The sequence below is a fragment of the Sus scrofa genome, chromosome 6, assembly GCF_000003025.6.
Source record: "Sus scrofa isolate TJ Tabasco breed Duroc chromosome 6, Sscrofa11.1, whole genome shotgun sequence".
NCBI classification, from domain to species: domain Eukaryota; kingdom Metazoa; phylum Chordata; class Mammalia; order Artiodactyla; family Suidae; genus Sus; species Sus scrofa.
In genome coordinates this window covers 59,768,914-59,789,939 of record NC_010448.4, presented here as the reverse complement: position 1 = coordinate 59,789,939, position 21,026 = coordinate 59,768,914, and the positions used below count along the sequence as shown (strand labels likewise).

General features: G+C 60.7%; 2 protein-coding genes across 5 annotated transcripts in view; both read right to left on the bottom strand.

Annotated features, from left to right (window-relative positions):
* Positions 537-16,735, bottom strand: U2AF2 (U2 small nuclear RNA auxiliary factor 2). 2 transcript variants are annotated; one of them, XM_021093447.1, is made up of 12 exons: positions 15,702-16,735; positions 11,855-11,990; positions 11,233-11,277; positions 10,873-10,976; positions 10,538-10,689; positions 9,236-9,352; positions 8,971-9,109; positions 5,533-5,612; positions 5,329-5,451; positions 4,958-5,056; positions 4,457-4,705; positions 537-1,300 (listed from the first exon to the last, which is right to left on the bottom strand). In XM_021093447.1, the coding sequence occupies exons 1-12, from the start codon at positions 15,748-15,750 to the stop codon at positions 1,166-1,168; spliced, it is 1,428 nt and encodes a 475-aa protein (XP_020949106.1). In that variant the 5' UTR covers positions 15,751-16,735; the 3' UTR covers positions 537-1,165. The 2 variants fall into 2 exon arrangements, with proteins under 2 accessions (XP_020949106.1, NP_001302733.1); NM_001315804.1 differs by having other exon boundaries at positions 1,166-1,300; positions 4,970-5,056; positions 15,702-15,750.
* The window catches only part of CCDC106 (coiled-coil domain containing 106), a 5,205-nt gene continuing 1,524 nt past the window's right edge, over positions 17,346-21,026 (bottom strand). For all 3 annotated transcript variants that reach the window (XM_021095056.1, XM_021095055.1, XM_021095057.1), the window contains 5 exons: positions 20,878-20,953; positions 20,622-20,729; positions 20,353-20,529; positions 18,781-18,993; positions 17,346-18,231 (listed from right to left, as the gene is read on the bottom strand). In XM_021095056.1, the coding sequence (XP_020950715.1) occupies positions 17,915-18,231; positions 18,781-18,993; positions 20,353-20,529; positions 20,622-20,729; positions 20,878-20,908 (846 nt within the window). In that variant the 5' untranslated portion in view covers positions 20,909-20,953 and the 3' untranslated portion in view covers positions 17,346-17,914. The remainder of the gene's footprint in view (positions 18,232-18,780; positions 18,994-20,352; positions 20,530-20,621; positions 20,730-20,877; positions 20,954-21,026) is intronic.

The window sequence follows — 21,026 nt, the reverse complement described above, 5'->3', positions numbered from 1 at the left end:
CCCTCTGCGGCGGCAAGCCTGCGCAGACTCCAGCCCCCAGCCCCCACCTGGCCGCGCGGCGTCACTTCCGGCGCGCTGACCTCGTCGTCAGGCGCCACTCGCCCGGTTGCCGCCGCAGCCTCCAGACCCCGGGAACGCACAGAAAGGGGCGGGGCGCAGCGCGGGGCCGCCGGGCGCGCTCGACCGAACCGGGAAGCCGCGCTGTCCCCAGACCGCCCCCGCACGCCAGTGCCGGACCCTCGGGGCGACCTGAGCTCCGGGCCCACGAGCCCAGACGGCTCCCGCCGCCGCCACCCGCCACCTCAGGCGGGCTCGGCACCCTCCTCTCCAGGGCCACGCCCTACACCGTCCTCCTGGACCAGCAGGCCACGCAGGCGGGGTGTGCCACCTGCAGCGTGCCAAGGGCGCCGGGGCGTCGTGGCCGGGGTGACGCTGAGGACTGCCGGGCCTCCGGGACCGACGCCTCAGCCTAGGCCAAAGGAACCCCGAGAAATGGAAGGGTGGGGGTTACATACACCAGACAAAGAGCAGCTCCATAAAGTAAAATACAACAAAATGTTTAATGAGCAAATTCGTCTTAGCAAATATGAAACTGCCACAGAGAGTAGGAGAGGGACGGGGTGACGGGGCTGGGGGGCAGGTCTGGAGAAACTAAAGTGGAAAGAATCAGCTACATAAGAAACCAAGGACAACACCGCGGAGAGGACCAGAGGCCAAGAGGACGGGAGCTGTGGTCCTGAAAGGGGAGAGGGCAGCGTAACTGGGGCCGGACAACAAAATTCAAAATAGTTTGGCCATAAAATATAAACACGCTACGTTTCTACGGTGGGAGGAGGAAGAGAAAGGGAGTGTAAGGGAGGAAAGACTGTTTCGGAGAGGGGCCGTGGGGATCCGACCCAGCCCTGTTGCGCACCCCGCCCCCCCCTTCCCTCTGTGTGTGTATCTGTGTGGGCCTGTGTGAGCACTCCCCCGTCCCTCCCCGCCCCAAGCCCCACCCCACCCCCCACCCTTAATTGCTGCCATTCCAGTTGCTGCCGGCTGTCAGGCTGTCATTCTGTCATTCGGCTGTCACTCCTCTGCCCATGGTCTTCAGAGGGGGAAAAGAGGGGGAGCGGGAGGGGGAGAAGCCCCCAGCCAGCCCTGCCCCTGCCCTCCCCCGCCGCCTCTACCAGAAGTCCCGGCGGTGGTAAGAGTCGGGGTCACAGTACTTTGTGACAACCACTCTGTTGGCGAACTTGCGACCCGTCAGGCCCTGCATGGCTTTCTGGCAGTCAAACACAGAGGTGAACTCCACGAAGATCTGCGGGAACAAGAGCCAAGGTGTGAAGACCAACCAGCCTCTGCCTTCGAGGATGAGCTGGCTCCCTCACAGCAACCAGCCAGCATCTACCCCCAACTCAGAACTCCCAGGCAGCGAGAGGGGGCTCACTGCCGGTGTGGGGACATTTATCCAAACCTCCTCCAGCACCCCAGGATCAAAGAATGAAACAGAGGAAAGACCTGCAAAGGCAGCTGGAGTCAAGAGCCCCACAGAACAGAGGCCAGGCGTAAACTCAGAGAGAGGCCACTTGTGTTGAGTGTCTCCCCTGCATCAGGCACCATGCTCGGGGGGGGGGGGGGGGGGGTCCCTCCACCACCCAAGGACATGGATGTCTCCCCTGGACAAGGGATGAAGTGAGGAAAACTTGGAAATTTCTATCCAAACCCAGGTTGACTGGAAAGACAAAACCTGAAACCTTGATCTCCTCAGGCTTCTCATCTTGCCTGAGCCACCAGTTTACGGAAGTGTAGAGAGAGGAGGTAAAAGCAGCCTAACTGAGAGCCTGGGGAATCCTGTAAGACAAATGTCCCTATTGCCTCAACAAGCAAAAGAGCTTGGGCAGGGGGGGGAGGTGTAAAGAACTGATTAAGAAAGTCTGAAACCAAATGGCAGGGGTCCCTCGGGTTCCTTATTTCCCTCAACCATGAGGACGTTCCAAAACGGTGAGAAATGTGAACGTGGCTTGGGGAGGCGGATCCTAATGGTTCTCTAGTTAATGTACTGATGGTAGGTATAGCGTGGCTTCATTAAAGTAACATTTTTTTTAAGTCAACTGTTCACAGCAGTAATTCTCAACCAAGTGAAATGTGTCCCCAAGGGACATTTGCCAATGTCTGGAGATGTTTTTCACAGTCACAAAGGCACACACAGTACTCCTGGCACCTAGTGGGTGGAGGCTGCGGATGAGGCTAAACATCCTACAGCAAACAGCACAGACCCAAAGGCAAGAGTTACCAGGCCACCAATTATCAGTAGCTGAGATAGAGAAGCGCGCTTAAGACTCTTGGGGGAAGAGTTTCTGCTGTGGCTCATCAGTTAACGAATCTGACTGGCACCCATGAGGACTCAGGCTCGAGCCCTGGCCTCGCTCAGTGGGTTAAGGATCAGCATTGCCATGAGCTGTGGTGTAGGTCACAGACATGGCTTAGATCCCGTGTTGCTGTGGCTCTGGGTAGGCCGGTGGCTACAGCTCCAAATGAACCCGTAGCCTGGGAACCTCCTTATGTCACAGGTGTGGCCCTAAAGACAAAAAGACAAAAAAAATAAAAAAGAAGAATCTTGGGGGAAACATGATATGTGAAATGTGAAATATTCTGTGTTTCAGTAAAAATGGGGGCCTGATCATGGAAATTAATGAAGACAAGGTAACTTGAACTGGGCAGTGAAGCATGTGTACCAGCACTATATACACCGCGATAGGACGAACACTATGCTGTAACATTATTCCATCGCTATGGCGGCTCCTCCCTCTCTCCCCTTCCTGCGTGCTTGAAAATGATGAAGTTTACAGACAAACAGGTACGCTGATCCCAGAGACCTGGCAGGGTGCTTCCTAGTTTTTCCCAGCACCCCAGCAAGCCAGGCTCCTCCATTCCGGTGCAACGATGAAACTAGCCAGTAGGGACCTAGTGTCTCCAGGGCATGGTGAGGAGGGAACAGGAGAGCAGGTGAAAATAAATGCTGCCTGCCCTCCTCCTCTGGCCCCTGCCCCCCAGAGGTGATGCTGTCCCCCGCTGTTCCCCGGGCAAGCATATCCAGACCACCACCTGAACACTGGGGACCAGTGTGTCCATCTGACCTCACACTTGGAAGGAGCTCTGTCCAGCCATCCCCCACATCTTTGCTGGGGTGTCTCAGGACCTCAAAGCCAGCCCCCCCCAGGACTGACACTGTTCCCCTCTCTTCAACCTGCTCATCTCCCCTGCCTCTCACCTGACTCCTCACCACTCCCGACACACCCAAGTCAGCTCCCACGGTCTGGGCATCTAGAGGCCACGGACTTCTTTGCATCCCCTGCCACTGCTCTAAATCAGGGAACCAGCTTTCACCCAAGTGACCACAAGCTGTCAGTTCCCAAAGCTCCAAAGATTGTCCCTCGGCCCCTCCAATCCCCAGCCAGCAGGTGCCAGCTCTGCAGGGCTAGGCTAACCACTGGCTGCGCACCCCTGCCCACCCCCACCTTACAAGGAACCACCTCTACGTGCCAAGCATTCCCCCCCATTGAAGACTTCACAATGACCCCTTCCCTTCTCACTCAAAAGGACACCGAACACTCTCACTAGGACCCGTGTGGCCCTACAAGGTCAGCCACGACGGACCCCGCTGCCCTCTGCTTACTGCCCTCCGGCTACCCCGGCCTCCTCGCCGCCTCGTGCCCAGCACCCCAGCCACCTGCTTGGATAACTGGGCATCCGGCACTCGGGGCTTCGCCACATCAACCCTATCCCACTACAGTCCTGGGCCCCCTGACCAGCTACTGCCTCAGGCGTGCACGGCATCCCAGGCAGCATGCAGCTGCCCCAGCAGAGCAGCTGGGTGAAGACAAGCCCCGCCCACTCCTGGCCACCCGCGGGTAGTGGGAGCAGCTGAACCTGGCAGGGTGCCAGAGGCAACGTCCCTCAGGGGGCTCCGACTCAGGCCCCGCAGTCAGAGAGCTAACTGGGAAGAAGGCCTCAGGGAGCTGCTGGGAGAGCTCAGGGTCAGCACGGGTGAGCTCGACAGAGAACGAGAACCTGTCGGGAAGACAAGACGGTCTGCTGCTGTCTGTGGGGCCACGTCCAGCACTTCTCTCCCTACTCCCTACGCAAGACCCCACGACAGCCGGGCTGGGAGTCAACGTCGCTTCAACACAGAGGCGAGTCCTGGTCTGGGACACGGCAGTGCGCAACCACGCACGCGCACACACACACAGCAGCGCGCACACACACACAGCAGTGCAGCGCACACTCACACACACACACACACCCCCTCACGCGCACGCACGCACCAGGGCCCAGCGAGTCAGAGTCAGAGGAGCGGGTCAGTGGGCTGAGGCAGAACAGCGGGAATGCGAGGGGGTGCACGTGCCCAGGAGAGGTGGGGAGCCATTCGCCCGAGCTCCTGCACGCGTGCAGAGACGCGCACGCACACACACACCTTTCCGCAGCCGGGAACCTCCACGCCGTCCACAGGCCGCGGGATCTCGATGGACTTGACGAGACCGTACTTGCTGCACTCGTCGCGCACGTCCTCCACGATCTCCTCATACTCCTCGTCGTCCAGCAGCTCCTCAGGCAGCACCATGTTCATGAGACACAGGACCTCGGTCGGGTGGCCGCCCATCTGCACCTGGGAGCTCATCAGGCCAGGCACTTGCAGGGTCACCGGGGTCTGGTTGATGGTGCTCTGTGGGGCGGCAGGGGGCAGGGCGTCACGGGGCGGCCCGGCCCTCGGCCCTCCGGCCCCAGCCCCGCCTCAGACGCCTTCCCTTCCGCGGCAGGGAAGACCTTGCCCGCCGCCACTGCCGCCGCCAAAGGCCAGGCACTCGGCCCCAGCCCAGCTCAGGAGAGCTGGGAGCAGAGCTGAGGAGAACCCGCCCGGCCCGGCCCCGCCCCTCCCACCCCCAGGTACCCCTCTAGCCAATGGAAGATGACGTGCCGGGGGGCTCACCAGCGTGGCATTCTTGGCTCCCACACTCGCCCTCTGGACAAGCAGTTTCTTATCCCCCAGCTGCATCCCGTTCAGCCCCGCTATGGCCTGTGTTGGGGGGAGGAGGGTCGGGGGCCGCAGGGGAAAGTACAGGTCAGAGGCCAAGAGCCTGACACCTCCCCTCAAGCCCCCGCAGCCCAGCACTGGGCCCTGGTGGGGGACGGGGAAGGCACAGGGTTGAGAGCTTGGAGAGAGCTGGAACCAAGGGGAAGGGGCCCCCCGCGCGTGCGAGGCCCTGCTGCAGGCTGGCCTCCCCCCGCCCAGCCCAGGGAGGGACAACCTTGGCGTGGGTGCGAGGCAGGGTGGGGGCCAGGGCTCACCTGATCCGTGACGTTGATGTCCACGTACTCACAGAAGGCGTAGCCCTTGGAGAGCCCCGTGGCGCTGTCCTTGACCAGGTTGAAGGCCTTGAGAGGCCCGAAGGATGTCAGCAGCTCTTTCACCTGCAGCAGGCGAAGACTCCGTGAGTTTGTCTGGGCAGAGGCTGGAAGGGAGGAGGTGGCAGGAAAAGCCGAAAGGTCTACCTGGTCGTCGTTCAGGTAGTTGGGTAGGCCTCCGATGAACAGCTTGTGGGCAGAGTCCGGGACCACGGTGGACACGACTCCTAGAGGAAAAAGAGCAGACGGACTTTGACTCCCCAGCCTAAGGTCATTACGTGGAAACTGGGGACGTCTCCAGATGAAACTGGTGACACCCAGCTGGCAGAGAGAGGCCCGCGTTCCTCCTGTCCATCCACACACCCACCCCAGCACGGGCGGCCAGGACTCCCAGGCCTGCCCAGCCTGCAAGGTTCACACCAGCAGCCCCCCACGACACACACTGTGACAAACACCAGCATGGCTCAGCAACAATCTGCCGGCCCTGGGGTCACGGGGACCCGAGCTCAAGCCCCTAACCTGCCACCTGCTGCTGTGTGGCCCGGCAGGTCCCCTCGGCTCTGGTCCTCCTGGCGAGAGGGCACAACGATACACAAGCCTTTCTTCGCCCCTCAGGCCTCAACGCAGAGCCCTTTCCTACCAGCCTCCCAATGAAGCCTCCCCACCCTTGGCGCTGCGGTCCTGCGCTGAGCACAGTTACGACGCTGCCCAGGCTACTCTCCGGCTCAGTCACGTGGGATTCGGTGGCGTCTGCTATTCTAAGTGGTCAAACACCGTGTGCCCGGCACCCCGGTCCTGGGGCTTAAGGTTCTCCCGGGAAGTGGGGGAGCCCCACAGGCAGAAACCAGGGGCTGGCTCAGGCTTCCGCTGAATTCACACAGGCCAAGGTGACTGTGCCGTCTCCACTCCCAGTGTCCATCCAGGTTTCAGGACCTCACGTCAGCCCTGGGCAGCCAGGCCCGGTAACAGGGACCGTGGCTGAGGTTTCCCAGCGCCAGGGGACGCACACTTGGCTCCAGATCAGTCCCCTGCCACCCAGGTGGGAAAGCTGTCTTCCAGGTTCCCCAAATGTTCCTTTTCTCACCAATAATGTCTGTAAATACTTCTCCCCCTTCATCACCAAGGTGACTTTGGTCGGAGCAGAGGGGGAATCAAGACATTACCTTTAGTACCGAGAAAGAAAAGGTGGAAGAGAAAGAAAAGGTGGAACCGAAGCACTTAATCTGCAGGCAGACTCTCGCCTTCTGCCACCACCACCACCCCCTCCCCCCAGGCCCAAGGAAGGAAAGGATTGGCACCATCCCTGGACCACCGTCCCTGTCCCTGCCGCACCTGTTTCCACAGAACGCAGACCCCACCCATCACACCTGAGTGCTCGCTCCCTGCCCCACGTTCCTCCTGGGTGAAAGGAGACCCCAGCGCCTACCGGAGCAGAAAAAGGACCACTGAGAAGCCCCAACCATGCATACTAGGAGTGGCTATGCACCGATAAACCGTATTTAAAAAGCAAGCAATAGAGTTCCTAGTGCGGCATGGTGGAAATGAACCTGACTAATACCCATTAGAACGGAGGTTTGATCCCTGGCCTCAATCAGTGGGTTAACGATCTGGCGTTGCCTGAGCTGTGAGGTAGGTCGCAGATGTGGCTTGGATCCGGCGTTGCTGTGGCTGTGGTGTAAGCTGGCTGCTGTAGCTCCAATTCAACCCCTAGCTTGGGAACCTCCATGTGCCGTACCTGCAGCCCTAAAAAGCAAAAAAATAAATAAATAAAGGCAAGGAATGGGCCACCTTCTGCCCCAAGCTGTCACCTGCCGGGCCTTTACGACCTGACAGTGAACGCCTGATCCACAGGGCACACCTGGGACCAGGCCTGGCCAGGGGTGACTAGTGGGCTCCTTTGATACGAGTTAAAACACAGTGAATTTCCCAAGAAAAGGCCCAAAAGAAGGAAGGTTCTGTAGCACAACCTAGAGAACAGTCACACGGTTACATACAATGTCTACGTCAGCAACACCTCAGGGCTTTTGCACGTGAAAGAGATGTGCTAGGAATTCCTGTTGGGGCGCAGCGGAAACAAATCAGACTAAGAACCATGAAGCTGCAAGTTCGATCCCTGGCCTGGCTCAGTGGGTTAAGGACCTGGTGTTGCCGTGAGCTCTGGTGTAGGTTGCAGACATGGCTTGGATCTGGCTAACATGTGGGCTGACAACTCTAACTCCCATTCGACCTCTAGCCTGGGAACCTCCATATGCCTTGGGTGCAGCCTTAAAAAACAAAAAGAGAAGAGTTCCCATCGTGGCTCAGTGGTTAACGAATCCAACTAGGAGCCATGAGGTTGCAGGTTCAGTCCCTGCCCTTGCTCAGTGGGTTAAGGATCCGGCGTTGCCGTGAGCTGCGGTGTAGTAGATGCGGCTCGGATCCCACGTGGCTGTGGCTCTGGCGTAGGCCGGGGGCTACAGCTCCGATTCGACCCCTAGCCTGGGAACCTCCATATGCCGTGGGAGCGGCCCAGGAAATGGCAGAAAAACAAAAAAAGAAAAAAAGAGAGAGAGATGTGCTAAATGACCCAAAGTTCAGTGGAAAGCACTACAGATGAGCCAGGGACCCAGCCCCGAGCCCCAAGGTGCCACCCTCTCTGGACTCCCCATGCCCGTTTCCACGTGAATAAAAGAACAGACTCAACTTCTAAGGGGTGCCACCTTCCTTGTGACATCTCGCCAGCAGAACCCCACAGGCATGACCCACGCTCCACAGGCAGCCCACACCAGGGCTCCCCCCGCTTCTGCTAAGGCAGCTCCATGGGCTGAGACCTGGGCCCAGGACAGCTAAGTAGCAATGGCTCCTCCAACCCCCCACACCCCAACCAGACGCCACACAGGCCCAAAGCCGCAGATACCCCACCACGAAAGCACAGGGGTCGGCAAACAGCCGACAGGTCAGGGCCAGCCTGCTTCCGGTTTCCGCACAGTTACAAGCTTTCTGAGCGGTTGTTCGACAGCATGTGAGTATCGCACCGTCCCCGTGAAAGTTAAGGCACATGGAGCCCAGACACACCCACCTGCTCGGGTATCACCTGTGGCTGTTTTCCTGCAGCATCTGCACAACAGCCATCTCAAGAGACCCCACGCCCTGCGTGGCAAAACACACTCGCTCTTCTGCCCTCACAGAACAAAGTCTGCGCGGCGGTACCCCAACTGAGACGTACTGAACCCAGTGGCACCCAGGAGGACAGAAACAGCAAAGAACAAGGTGAGGGGTACCCAGGCGTCAGAGCTCACACTCCAAGCTCTGCTGACAGTGTAAATCCACCCTGGGGGGACACACGCGCACACCGACCCCCGGGGGCCAGAGCTGGGCCCCTCGCTTTCCACAACACTGCCAGGTCCAGTCCTGGCTCGGCCGCTTGCGAGCTGAGCTGTGCATCTTCAAGCAGATCACAGGTCACCCTCTCTGGGCGTCAGCTCTGCCAAACGGGGAGACACCCACCTCCCAAAGCGCAGGGGCCGGGTGGGAAGACCCGTGTCTTCTGAAGTGCACACACCGCTTCCCCGCGAGACCCAGCTGGGCTGAGAGACGGCCACTCACCAGGCACGTAGACAGAGGGGTTCTCCGACATGCCAGGCAGGGGCTGGTAGTCATGAGGCCTGCGGATCTTCAGGGACTGGCCCTGGAAGATGATGCCATCAAAGGCCATGGCCTGGGTGGTCTCATCCACAGAGCGGAACTGCAGGCAAGAGGTGGTGGTGAGGGGCAACGCTGGCAGTGCTGGGACTGCAGAAGGGCCCGGGGTGGGGAATGAGGGCTGCCGCAGAGGGGGGCATGGCCTGACCCCACCGCACGCCCAGCTCACCTCTAGGAAGGCAAAGTTCTTGTCCTGGTTAATCTGCACCGCCAAGACGGGGTTGCCGGGGGCCTGGGTCAGCCCCCCCAGGCGCATCTGGGCGTTGAAGAAATCCATCATGGCCTCCTGCAGAGGGAAGAGGAGACAGGGGGGGCGGGGGGGAGGTGGAGAGAGGAGGGGAAGGGTGAGAGAGGGAGACACAGAGGGGTTTGGGGGTCAGGGGAGAGGGACGAGGGCAGGGTGGGAGGGAAGGAACAATGGAGTAGGGGTCGGGGCACAGAGACCACAGCAGGAACAAAAGCAGAAGAAAGATGAGAGAAACGGGGGGGGGGGGGGGGGCAGCAGGAGACAGCCAGGGTCCAGGAGGCAGGACAGGAGGTCGGGGAGAGCCACGGGCCCCAACCAGGGGAAAGGCGAGAGATCGTCCAAGAGTCAGGAAACAAGAGAGAGCGAGGAGAAGAAACACGTGAGTCGACAAACCAGACGTCGAGGTGACAGCAAGAGGAAAACGGCAGCACAGTGGGAGGGCAGCGAGAGCAGGCAGGACAGAGAAACCCGAGGCAGAGGGGGCGGAGGGCGGGGAGGGCGGAGGGGCGGGGGGAGGGAGGGGAGGAGAAAAGAGTGATGTGGAGGGATCTGGCCCTGGAGTCCGGGGGCTGGTTCATCAAATGTAGCAAAGTGCAGGTTGAGAAAGTCAGAATGGACCTTACTTGCCTTCAACGACGGTAGCAAACTTTTTGTTGCTACGAGGGATCTCAGCCCCACAATATTTCACTTTAAAGAGAAATGGAAACAACTCTTTGATCTCGGGATTCTCAGGGGTGCCACGGGAAGGGGTGGGGGAGAGGGGATGGGAGAGGAGCGGTGGGGAAGGTGGGGAGTTCAGGGCGATCAAAAACGAGAGTGTGGGGAGAGGACGGGACAGGCGGCAGAGAACAAGAGGTGTGTCAGAGAAACTGGAGGGGAGCGAGCGTCAGTGTGAGCGTGAGTGTGTGTGAGTGTGTGTGTGTGTCCGAGTCTCCCTCTCTGTCTCTCCATACGGATTCGGATCCGTGGATGCGTAGGTACGGTACGTGTGTGCTTGATCCCTGGGTGCTGGAGGAGGCGGGGAGGGGAGACGGGAGGGGAGAGGAGGGAGGGAGCGGGCCACCCCCAGCCCGGCCCCTGGCTGGCTCAACTCCATCGTCCGTCTGGGAGGGGGCCGGGGGGTCTTGCAGGAACAGAGTCTGACCCGTGCAGGTTGGGGGAGGGAGGGGAGGGAGGGGAGGAACAGGGGGGACAGGGAGAGGCAGGGCAGGGGGAGGGCAGTACCTCAGTGATGCCAAAGGGGATGTTGCCCACGTAGAGACGGCGGGCCTGCCTGGTCATCTGGCTCCCGACCACAGGCACGGGCGTTGGGGTCACGGCCAGACCATCAGGGGTCATGGTGGGGAGGAGGGCGGTGGCTGGAATCTGACCCGCAGCTTCGAGAGGAAAGAAGAGAACCAGAGGATGGCAGGGTGCCCGTGGACGCGCAGGGCAGCAGCACGCTCCTCAACGGACCTCAACGGAGCGCAGCCCTCGGCGGCTCCCCGCTGGCCCCACCGCGCCAAGGACTCCAAAGGCAGAGGCCCGAAAGCCCCCCGCCCCCAAAGAGAGGCGCCCACCTTGCATGGCCTTGTACTGCATGGGGGTGATGTGCTCGAAGCCTGGCGGCGGCACGTCCCAGTACTTGCGGACCTTCTTCTTCTTCTCATGACGGGGGGACCGGCTGGGGGAGGGCGAGGGAGAGCGGGGCGGGGCAACCTCAGTCTGACCAAGGGTGGGCCTGCGGGTCCCCCAGGCGCCCCTTGCCCCCCACCCCAGCGGTCTCTCCAGGAGGGAGAGGATCCGGGACGGGGCCGTTCCAAGGCGGGGGGAACTCTCTCCCCAGGGCTCGGGCCGGGGCTGGACAGGGACGGGGCAGGTGGGCCAGAGGGAGGTGGGGGACTGGACGTGGGGTGGAAGGGGCAGGAAGAGAAGCTCACATCAATCCACCGTGCTCCTCTTTAGCGCCTCTGGTCAAAGGTTTGCTGGGGGGTGGGAGGGAAACGCATGGGGAGGGGTGACTGGGGACCCTCGTCTTCCCCACTCACCACCCCACCCCCCAGGGCACTGAGCCCCAGGGCTGGGACAGGGCCGAGGTGAACCCCAGGCAAGCAGGCCCCCTCGGCCCCGCGTCTCCCCCCAGCCCCCCGCCCAGGCCAGAGGAAGGGAGGCAGGGCCCGACAGACCACTCTCTAGCTGGAGCCTGAGGTGGGAGGAGGCAGGAGAACCTCGCCTGTCCCGCCCTTCCTCACCTGAGGGGCAGAGAGAACAGAGGAGCCAAGGGAGGGGAGGGAAGAGGCGTTAGAAGAGAGAAGAGCCGCCCGGGCGGGCGGGGCAGAGATGGGCTCCAAGAACCCCCTGGTCCCGGGACGGCCCCCAAGGACCAGGCAGGGGAAGAGGCAGGACAACGGAGCCCCTGCGGGAGGGAGCCCGAGCCACACCCGAGCGCCCGCTGCTGCACCAACGACCCACCGGAAACCCGAGAAAGCCCAGGCCAGGGAACCCCGAGCTCCAGAAAGACAAGCCGCAGAGCCCCCGGGACGAGAGTGACCCCGCCGGTACCTTCGCCGCCGCCTGTCGCGGGAGGCGCTCCGCTGGTCCCGGTTGCGCCGGTCCCGGCTCCGGCTGCGGCGCTTGCGGTCCCGGCTTCTGGAGCGGCTGTGGCTGCGCTTGCGGTGCCGGTTCTCCTTGTCCCGCTCTGGGCAGGGGCGGGGAAGGTGAGCTGAGGGAGGCTGCGGCCCGGCCCACCCGCTCACTGTCACCTACGGCCCAGCCCCAGGGAGGCCACCCCCCACGGGGAAGGGACGGCAGGCTTCCTGGGTCCACAGGCGTCCAGGACCCTGGGGCGCCAAGGGCGGGAGCTGGTTACCTGAGGGGCAGGGCCTGGAGATGCCCCGGGGTGTAAGGTACCTGAGGATGCTCAGGAGGAGCTGGGGAGCCAGAGAAGACAGAGGAGGCTGGCTCCTGGTCCCCCTCCAGGGCTGAGGGGCCTGACCCCAGGGTCGTCCCTGAGAGGGGCAGGGCTAGAGGCTGGGGAATCAAGAGACCCAATGATGTTTTCCTGCAGGGACCCAGCAGCCCCTCAGGAGAGACCTCCTCAACCAGCTGGCCCCCACAGCCCCACGCCCAGGCCCCAAGTCAGATGCCAGGCAGGCTCAGAGATGCCTGGGAAGCAGCGGAACCCACCCCGCCCCAGCCCTTCCCCACCAGGCGAAGAGTGCAGGACGCCCTCCTCCAGGGAGGCGCCCCTTCCAGAATCCGGGCTGAAGGGGAGGTGACCCACCCAGGCCCCCCAGACCCACAGGTCCTCAGAGCCAGGGACAGGAGAAACCAGGGTGGACGCTTTCTCGGAGCTCCCCACGGGCCGCTAGCTGGCTCCTTCTACCCCCTCCCCTCCCCTTGGGGGCAGATTCTGCCTCCCTGCCCAGCAGAACCACAGAACCCTTGGCTCCCAGCAGACCTTTCACTCCTGAAAGAGGGGCAGTTCCAGGGCCACGCGGCACTCTATTTCCTTGGTTCGAAACACCAACACCCAGCTATGCTGCCCCACCCCTCAGATGCACATCAACACGCTTCTCAACTTGACCGTCTGTCCGGACACAGGGAGAAAAAGCAGTAAGGACCAGACGTCAGCATGGACCTTAACCTCACCTCTACTGCTTTTGCCTCACATGTTTTTCTGATGCAATTAAACATAAAACTTTTCACAAGTGAACTCAAACTCCAGAACCACTAAAAGACAGAAAAACACGCACCTTGGAAAACAGAAAAAAAAATTCCAGCCAACACTGCAATGGTACCTAAGACTAGATCCTGTGCTAGCTCTACTTGAACTTAATCTTGTTACCTTGGGGAGACACTGCTAGAGGCTCACCTGACAGATGGGAAAACTGAGGCTCAGGGAGGTCATGTGACTTGCCCCTGGCCAAAAAGCAAGGAAGTTGTGAACACTGAAATGCCCACAAGTGCAGTTAAGCACTAGGCAATACTCAACATGGGGCAGCCAGAACACTCCAGGGTCTGGCGGGAGCCCCTAAAGACAAGCGGTTACCTCCTTGAAGACACAGACTGAACACGAAAAACAAATCCAAGCCTGGAACCAGGAGGCAAGTAGCATGAAGTAGCAGGTAAGCATGACACTGAGGGCCCAGAGGTGTGCTGGCCTGAGGCTCTGGGCCTCTGGCTCCACTCTTGAAAGATGGGCCAACTATAAAAACAGCGTCTTTTGTGGCTTTGGTTCTGAAACAGACAAGCAGGCAGAGAGGAACAGACACAGAGGAAGAAGTGGCGCCTGCTGGGTGCCTGAGACACAGACAAGGAAATTAATTCCCTGGAGACACAGGTGCACAAGGCAGGGACTGAGGCTTGGAGGAGGCTTGGACCACAGAGACAAAGACCCACAGGCACAACGATACTAGGGCAAAGCTTCCCCTTAAAGCAACAGTAGGTTCCCTGCCTCAACCCAAACAGGTCAGGAAGGAAAGGCAGCTGTGGTTACTCAAAACGCTGTGATCACTTTGTTGTGGGAACAACTCCACCAGCCCAAGGGACGTGCCAGTACCAGTGGGGACACCCAAGAGAAACCAAGCAGCACGTGTGCAAGTGCCCCAAGGAAGGTTCATTCAGTTCCATCTAGCAGTCCAGCCTAGGGGCACGTGGTTTTGCAGCCAGACTCAGGATCAGCTTCAGCTCTTCTGTCTACCAACTGCATAAAACCACAAAACAGCAACCGTACCTTCCAACCTCAGTGTTCCCGGTCTTTTAAACGACGCTCATCCCGCCCCAAGTGTGGGACATGGGATAATGACGCTGGGAAAGCACCTCTCCCTGCTGTCCCAACTCTGACACCACCTCTGAGGCAGCTCAGGGCAGCCTCTCCATTACCTTCCTAAGAAATTTCACTAGGGATCATTTCACAATACTCCTCGTTAGGCACTTAACGAATGCCAGACCGTATGCCACACACTGTACACACATTACCTCACTTAACCTCAGCTGCAACTCTCACCAGCTAAAACCAAAGAAAGTTTTTCAAGCTTTCTGAGCCTGCTTCCTCCTCTGCAAAGGAAAGGAAGTCATGTCAGTCCCCCACGGCTGTTGACCATCTACTTAAATAAGCCGTGTAAAAGCTTAGCAAAGCACTATCAGTACTGCCATCACCATTGACTCCAGAAACCGGTAATAAAGACACATACCTATTTAACAGCCACTACACACAAGAAAAGGATTAAAAAAAAAAAAAAAAAGCATAGACGTGTTAAAGTTCCACAACTACTTAGCAACAAAGCAGGTACTAGAAGCCAAGTCTCCTCCCCTCCAAAGCCTGTGCTGTGAAGCGTTACAACGTGTACAGACACCCCGTGGGCACTCCGAAACCCGACTTCGTCTTCCCCAGGCGCTGTCTCCTCCTAAACCAGCCACCTGCTCCCAACTGCAGACTGGGCTGAAAGGGGAACCCCAGCGCCCCCCGCCCCCTGTGCAGTCCTCTGACCACAAGGAGCTTAGGCCTCGCGCTCGCCACCTCCTCCAGGCCTAAGTTTGTTCTAACATTCGTGGGGTGTCCAAACTAGTCGGCACTAGCTCGGCCTCCTACTTGGACTCCGCATCACCGGAGGGACTTTGCCTCCCATCCTCCCAACTGAGCTAAGTCTCCCTACTCGCTCCGAGCCTGTCTCTTTATCGCCACGTTGAAAAGGCGGACACACGCGGCGCCCGGAGGGTGGGCTCGTACAGAACAGGGGACCTGTCTAACTGAGGAGATATGGGGGGCAGACACGCCACACTGTGCCTGGCGCGACGGCGCGAGGGAGAACCGCGTGCGGGAGGAACACTGAAAACGCACAGTGCGGACCTCTCCCAGGAGACACCGCATCACCCACGTTAGGCTGGAAGGGACCCCGGCGACTAGCCCCCAGGAAAGGCGCGAAGGGCGGCGGTGCGAGAAGGGCCCACACCGCGGCCCTGCATGCGCCCACGTGAAGGGGGGCTCCAACCGCCATTTTGGAACAAAGGGGGCGTGGAGACACCGGCCGCGGGCCCGGCCGGAAGCGGAAGTGCGAGGGCATCGGGAGAAAAGGAGGGGTTGCGGGACCCAATCTACATAATCTCCTTTCCAAATTAAAAAAATAGAAAATAAGTCCGCAACGGACTCCCGACAGCCTGCGGCGCCCGCGCCACCCGCGCCGGGGGCCACGTGGGGCGCGGAACCGAACGCGGCGCGCATGCGCCCGCCGCCCCCTCCCCTCCCGCGCGGCGGCACGCCGGGCGGTCACGTGAGTAAGGCGCGCACCGCGGGGTGGGGGGGCGCCGTGCGGGCCTAAGGGGGGGAAGCGAGGGGGAAAATGGCGGGGGACACAGGGGGAAGCCGAGAGCCGCCCCGCCCGCCGCCCCGCACCCCCGGCGCCCTCACCTTGCTTATTCTCGTTGAGCTGCCGCTCGAACTCGTCGAAGTCCGACATGCTGAGGCGGCCGCGTAGGGCCCTGTGTAGCTCTCGCCTCGCCTTGCCGCGCGCCCGATCCGGCCGCTTCGGCTACTTCCGCCGCTTGCTTCGGCTACTTCCGGCCGCCGCCGGCGTTCCACCGCCTCCTACCTAATCAAGCCCCTGCCGCCCGCCCAGCCCCGCCCCGGCTCCGCCCCTCTCCCCGCCGGCCCGCCCACGAGGCGCACCTCCCCCCAGGGCCTGGCTCCGAAACGCGTCGGCTATTTCCGGACCGTGGAGGAGCGAAGGGAGAGGCGACTTCGGCTGCTTCCGAAAACACCCGAAGCGAGGGTTTCGCAGGCTTCTCAGGTTTTCGTAACTTTTCGGATAGTAGCTCTTCAACGTTCGGATGTTTCCGTAGGTCCTCGCATTCCTAGCACCCAGACTCCCCACTTAGAATTCAGCTTCTTCCAAGAACTCAAACCGTCCGTCTTTGGCTGCTTCCACGGATTCTACCCTCTCTTTCCCAACGGCCCTGTCCAAGCAATCGGCCACTTCCGACAATCCTAACCGTCCCGGATTTCGGCACTTTCCGAAGGTCTCTGGCGCTCCCCCTCGGGCCCAACCAGAGATTAAACCCGTTTCCAAACTTCGGCTCTTTCCGGAGATTCCAAGAGCAACCTCCTCCCCCTTTCGGAGAACTTCGGCTCCTTCCGCCACCGCCTGGGGAAGGACTCACAGCAGACACCTTCGGCTTTTTCCGTGGGCGCTTCGGCTCCTTCCGGCTCCGGGAACCAAAAAGGGAGGGAGGACAGAGGCGAGGTGGGTCAGGGGAAAGGAAAAGAAGAGGCAGGGTCTCGGCTCTCAGCACCCGGCTCTCCCTGTGGGGCGATGGGAGGAAAAGAAGGACCGATGTTGAGAAGCGCCTAAGAAGGTTTCGCGAGACAAAAGCAGCCAGCGGAGTGAAGAGTGCGCGCGGCTGCTGCGGAGGTTGCCAGCGCGGCTTTGTGCGCATGCGCAAAGTGGAAGGGGCGAGCGCGAGAGAGCCTCTGCGCCTGCGTAGAGATCGGTCTGAACCGAGACCTCTCACTGTTCGGAGAGGGGGGGCGGGTCGTCGGGGCCACAGCCCGAGCGCGCGTGCGCGAGATTTCCTTCCTCCAGGGAAGGGACTACATTCCCGACCGTTGAGCAAGGCCGCCCCCTTGCGGTTGCCGTGGCAACCACACAAGCGAGCGTTCCCCCCCCCAACCGCGCCGACGCTGCTAGCCACGCAGCGGGCACTTCCGGGAGACAGAGAATCTCGCTTTACCGCCTCCTGGAGGCAGTCTCTGTTCAGAGCTCCCCGCTCCCCTCGATGGTCGCCTCTCCCAAAAGTCATTGAGTCCCGCCTTCTGCCGCCTTGCCTCTGGTCCAAGTCGGCTCATGCCTCCTTCCCGGAGTTCTGCTCCTCCGAGTTGTTCAGGGCACAGCTGCTTCTCTCCTCCCACTCCTGCCTCTGGGGGACTAATTACACCTTGTCTCCCCAACCTCCCCATTTCCCGCCTGACCATCCGCTCCCCGGAGCCCCCCCTGGAGCCCCTGTCACTGTCTCCGCGGCAACAGCCACCCCCTCCCAGCAAGAGGCCGGGGCCTGGTTTATTCCAAATTTTATCACCTCTTTTTAATTTAAATTCTCTTAATAATTCTCTCTCACGTGGACTCAGGGCTGTCCCGGAATGCGGGTGGGGAGCTCCTTGCAGGGCGGGCTGGTGGGCCGGCCACTCCTCGGGTCCGGGGGCGGAGACGGGATGTGTACAGTGCCCCTCTGCCCCGCAGGGTCCCAGGAGGAAGGGCCCTGTGAGGGCAGGACAGTCCCGCTCAAGTGGGAGGGGGTACCAGTGTTTAGGAAAGGGTAGGATCTGGTCCCTTGATAATTCTTGGGAACTTTTTCTAAAGGAGGACCGCCCCCAACCCCGGGAATGCGGAGAAAGGGGAGGACGCTAGGAATGTGGGAGGCAGAGGGGGCAGATCTATGTACCGGGAGCCTGAGGAGGGAACGGCGGTCTACAGCAGGGGAAGGAGAGAGGACGGGCAGAAACAAGCCGCCCACCCTCGACGCCCTCGTCATGGGTGCACCACTCATGCACACGCTTGCCCGGGTGCCGGGGGGCCGAAGAGGAGGGAAGTGGGGGCCAGAGGGCGTGTCCTGGGCCAGATGGCGGGATCACCGCTTGAAGCGGTAAGTGATGGGAAGCAGCAGCTTGCTCTTCTTGAGGGCCTGCACCTTCTTCAGGGTCTCGTCGTCAAGGGCCAGGAAGCACCGGCGCGAATATTCCAGCAGACGCTCCTTGGAGGGGTCGAACTCGCCCACCTCGGCCAGCTTCTCGGGGGCGACGATGAGCAGCTCCGCGATGGGCGTGGTCAGCGCCACGGTGTTGCGGTCCACTCGGTGGTGCTCGAAGGCCCGAGACATGCTCTTCAGCTTCTGGAAGGTGCCTAGGATCTTTTTGTAGCGGCAGAGCACACCGTCCGCGTCCTTCACTGCAGGGCCAGGCGGCGGGAAGAGAGAGACAGACATGGAGGGGGCAGGCAGAGAAAGGAAGTAGGACAAGAAGGGGATGCAGCCATAGGAGACAAGAGGAAAGCAATGGAGAGAGGGGACATAAACGCCAGAAGGACAGAGACAGGCAAGGAGCAGAGAGGAGACCAGGAGAACAAAACAGATCAGGAGAAAGAGCAATGGGAGTTACACCAGGTGGGTGAAATGGAGACAGGGCAGACCAGAAAACCGGAGAAGGTGGGCCCAGAGACGGGGATGAGGCGGGAAAGCGAACGAGGGAGTGGGTAAAGGGATGCGTCCCAGCCCACCTAAGCCATCACCCCCTCCCCTGTTCCTGACAGGAGCCTGAGGCTCAGGAAGGTCACGTGGCAGGTGGCAGTGAGAGCCGACCAGCACGGAGGCAGGGACAGGAGAATCAGATCTCTGTTTGCCAATGGGAGACTCAGGCTCGGGGAAGGGAGAGTTCTTTGGAGGTAACACAGCTGGTCCCCAGCCCAGACCCCCAAGCCTCCATCCCATGCCTCACTCACCTCGCTGCCGCTCCCGGGCCTTGGGCTTCCCGAAACGTCTCCGGCCCGTGCCTCCTTTCTGCTTCTGCCTCTTCCGCTCGACGTTACTGCCTTCCTCAGACGCTCCACTGAGCGAGGACGCGGCGGACTCGGGGTCTGAGGCCTCACCCCCAGCCCCACCTCGACCATCCCCCTCCACCCGCCGGGTCCCAGGCTTCACCCGGCAGTGGTCCTCTGCAGAGAGGTGGGAAGAGACGCACACGCATGAACTGTGGGGACAGGAGGGACGAAGAGGCAAGAGCTCTGTCTGCCAGGTGGGGACAGACATCAGGCCACAGAAGTCCCTAGGAAGGGAGATCCCCAAGGAGACAGGAAGTGCACCAGAGACACAGAGGTCCCTACCGACGGCGGTACACAGTCAGGCCATGGGGATTCGGGGATGGGGTATAGGCTGAGGTCCCTGGGCTGACTCCTAAACTTAGTGGCAAGAAGTCTGGGAGACGGGCCCAGTGGACCAAGACAGAACTGGGAACCTCAGGAGAGTCTGTGACTCCACAGTGGAAGTGGGGGGTTCAGACCCTACACGAAATCTCAGTCTCTGGGCCTAGTGCTCTGGGAAAGGGAGGCACCACTTCCACTCAGAAGGAGCAGCCAAGATTCAGATGTAGGGGCCTCCAAAGGGTGTTTGGGAGGTCCAGTGTTGGGGTTCCCACTGAGAAAGTCCAGAGGCCCCCTAGCCTGAGCATCCTGGGTGGGTTCCTGTTGGCCCCAGCAACCCAGGCTAGCGCTGCTTCCAGAGCAGAGGGTCCCCAATAATATAGGTATTAAAAAAGATGCAGGAGTTCCCGTTGTGGCACAGTGGTTGACGAATCCGACTAGGAACCATGAGGTTGCGGGTTCGATCCCTGGCCTTGCTCAGTGGGTTAACGATCCAGCGTTGCCGTGAGCTGTGGTGTAGGTCGCAGACATGCCTCAGATCCCATGTGGCTGTGGCTGTGGTGTAGGCCAGCAGCTGTAGCTCTGATTCAACCCCTAGCCTGGGAACCTCCATATGCCGCAGGAGCAGCCCAAGAAATGGCCAAAAAAAAAAAAAAATGTAGGTCCTTGGAGTTGCTCTTGTGGTGCAGCGACTCGGGACCCTGCAGAAGTGCAGGTTCGTTCCCCAGCCCAGTGCAGTCGGTTAAAGGGTCTGGTGATGCCGCAGCTGTGACTCCGATTCAATCCCTGGCCTGGGAACTTCCAAATGCCACTGGTGCAGCCATTAAAAAAAAAGGAAAAGATGCAGCTCCCTTGCCCAGACTCTCAGTTGAATTCCCAGAGAGGGCAGCAGAGGAAGCTCTCGAGGGAGCCAAAAGAGGCTGAACACCAGGAATGGGAGCGTGGGGGCTGGATCCTCCAAAAGAGGGACCAGAGATGAGGTAAGGGAAGCCCCATCTGGGGAAGGGCAAGGGGCAGTGTTCACGAAATACGGACAAGCAGGGCACAGAGTCCTCACATCCCCCTGAGCCACCAAAGGATGCGTGTGTCCCTGAGGAGGGCGGAGCTGGGTGCAGGGGCCCAGCAGTGACATGGGGAGGGGATTGGCCCCCTCACCTGCATCCATGCGGGCAGAGGAGATGAACTTGTCCAACTGACACCTCAAGAAGTCCCTCTCCTCCTCCAGGTCCTCAATGCGCTTCTGCAGCCACGAGTTCCTCTCCAGGGCCATGTGCAGCTGGGCCCTGACACCGTGCATCAGGGCCACAGTGGGGGATGCAGCCTCCGGAGTCTCTAGGGACAGCGGAGGAACCCTGGTCACACCCTAGGGCTCAAGGGCCCTGGGCCCCACCTGACCCAAGCCCCGCCCCCACCAATCAACTCACCCTCCAAGTTTCCCTGAGAGGGGCTCAGACTGTAAAAGATCTGTGGGTCTAGGTGGGGCGTCTCATCGAAAGGGATGGAAATCTCGAAGGCCTCACTGTCCTTCTTCACTGGAGAAGAGAGGCCAGGGTCAGCCCAGGGCAGTCCCCCAGGGCCTCGGACCAGCCTGCATCCAAGTCGCCCTGGAGCTGGAAGGGCTGGGGCAAGGCAGGGCAGGTGCAGGGGGCCAAAGGCGGAGCCAGATCCCAGCTTCCTCACCTGTCCTCCTCCGGCTGTTTCCGTCATTCATGGCGTGGCCTCCTGTGGACCCCTGCAGTTGAGCACCTCAGGGGCACTGGACAGAAACAGCAGCCAAGATGGAGCGACACAGATGGGCTCCTCGGGGACATGCTGGGGAAGGGGTGCCA

Coding starts and splice junctions, on each gene's coding strand:
- U2AF2 (XM_021093447.1), bottom strand. CDS start 15,750: ATGTCGGACTTCGACGAGTTCGAGCGGCAGCTCAACGAGAATAAGCAA. Junction 11,991..15,701: donor GCTCAACGAGAATAAGCAAG/GTGAGGGCGCCG, acceptor GCCCCTGCCCAG/AGCGGGACAAGGAGAACCGG. Junction 10,977..11,232: donor GAGGAGCACGGTGGATTGAT/GTGAGCTTCTCT, acceptor GCCCTCCCCCAG/CCGGTCCCCCCGTCATGAGA.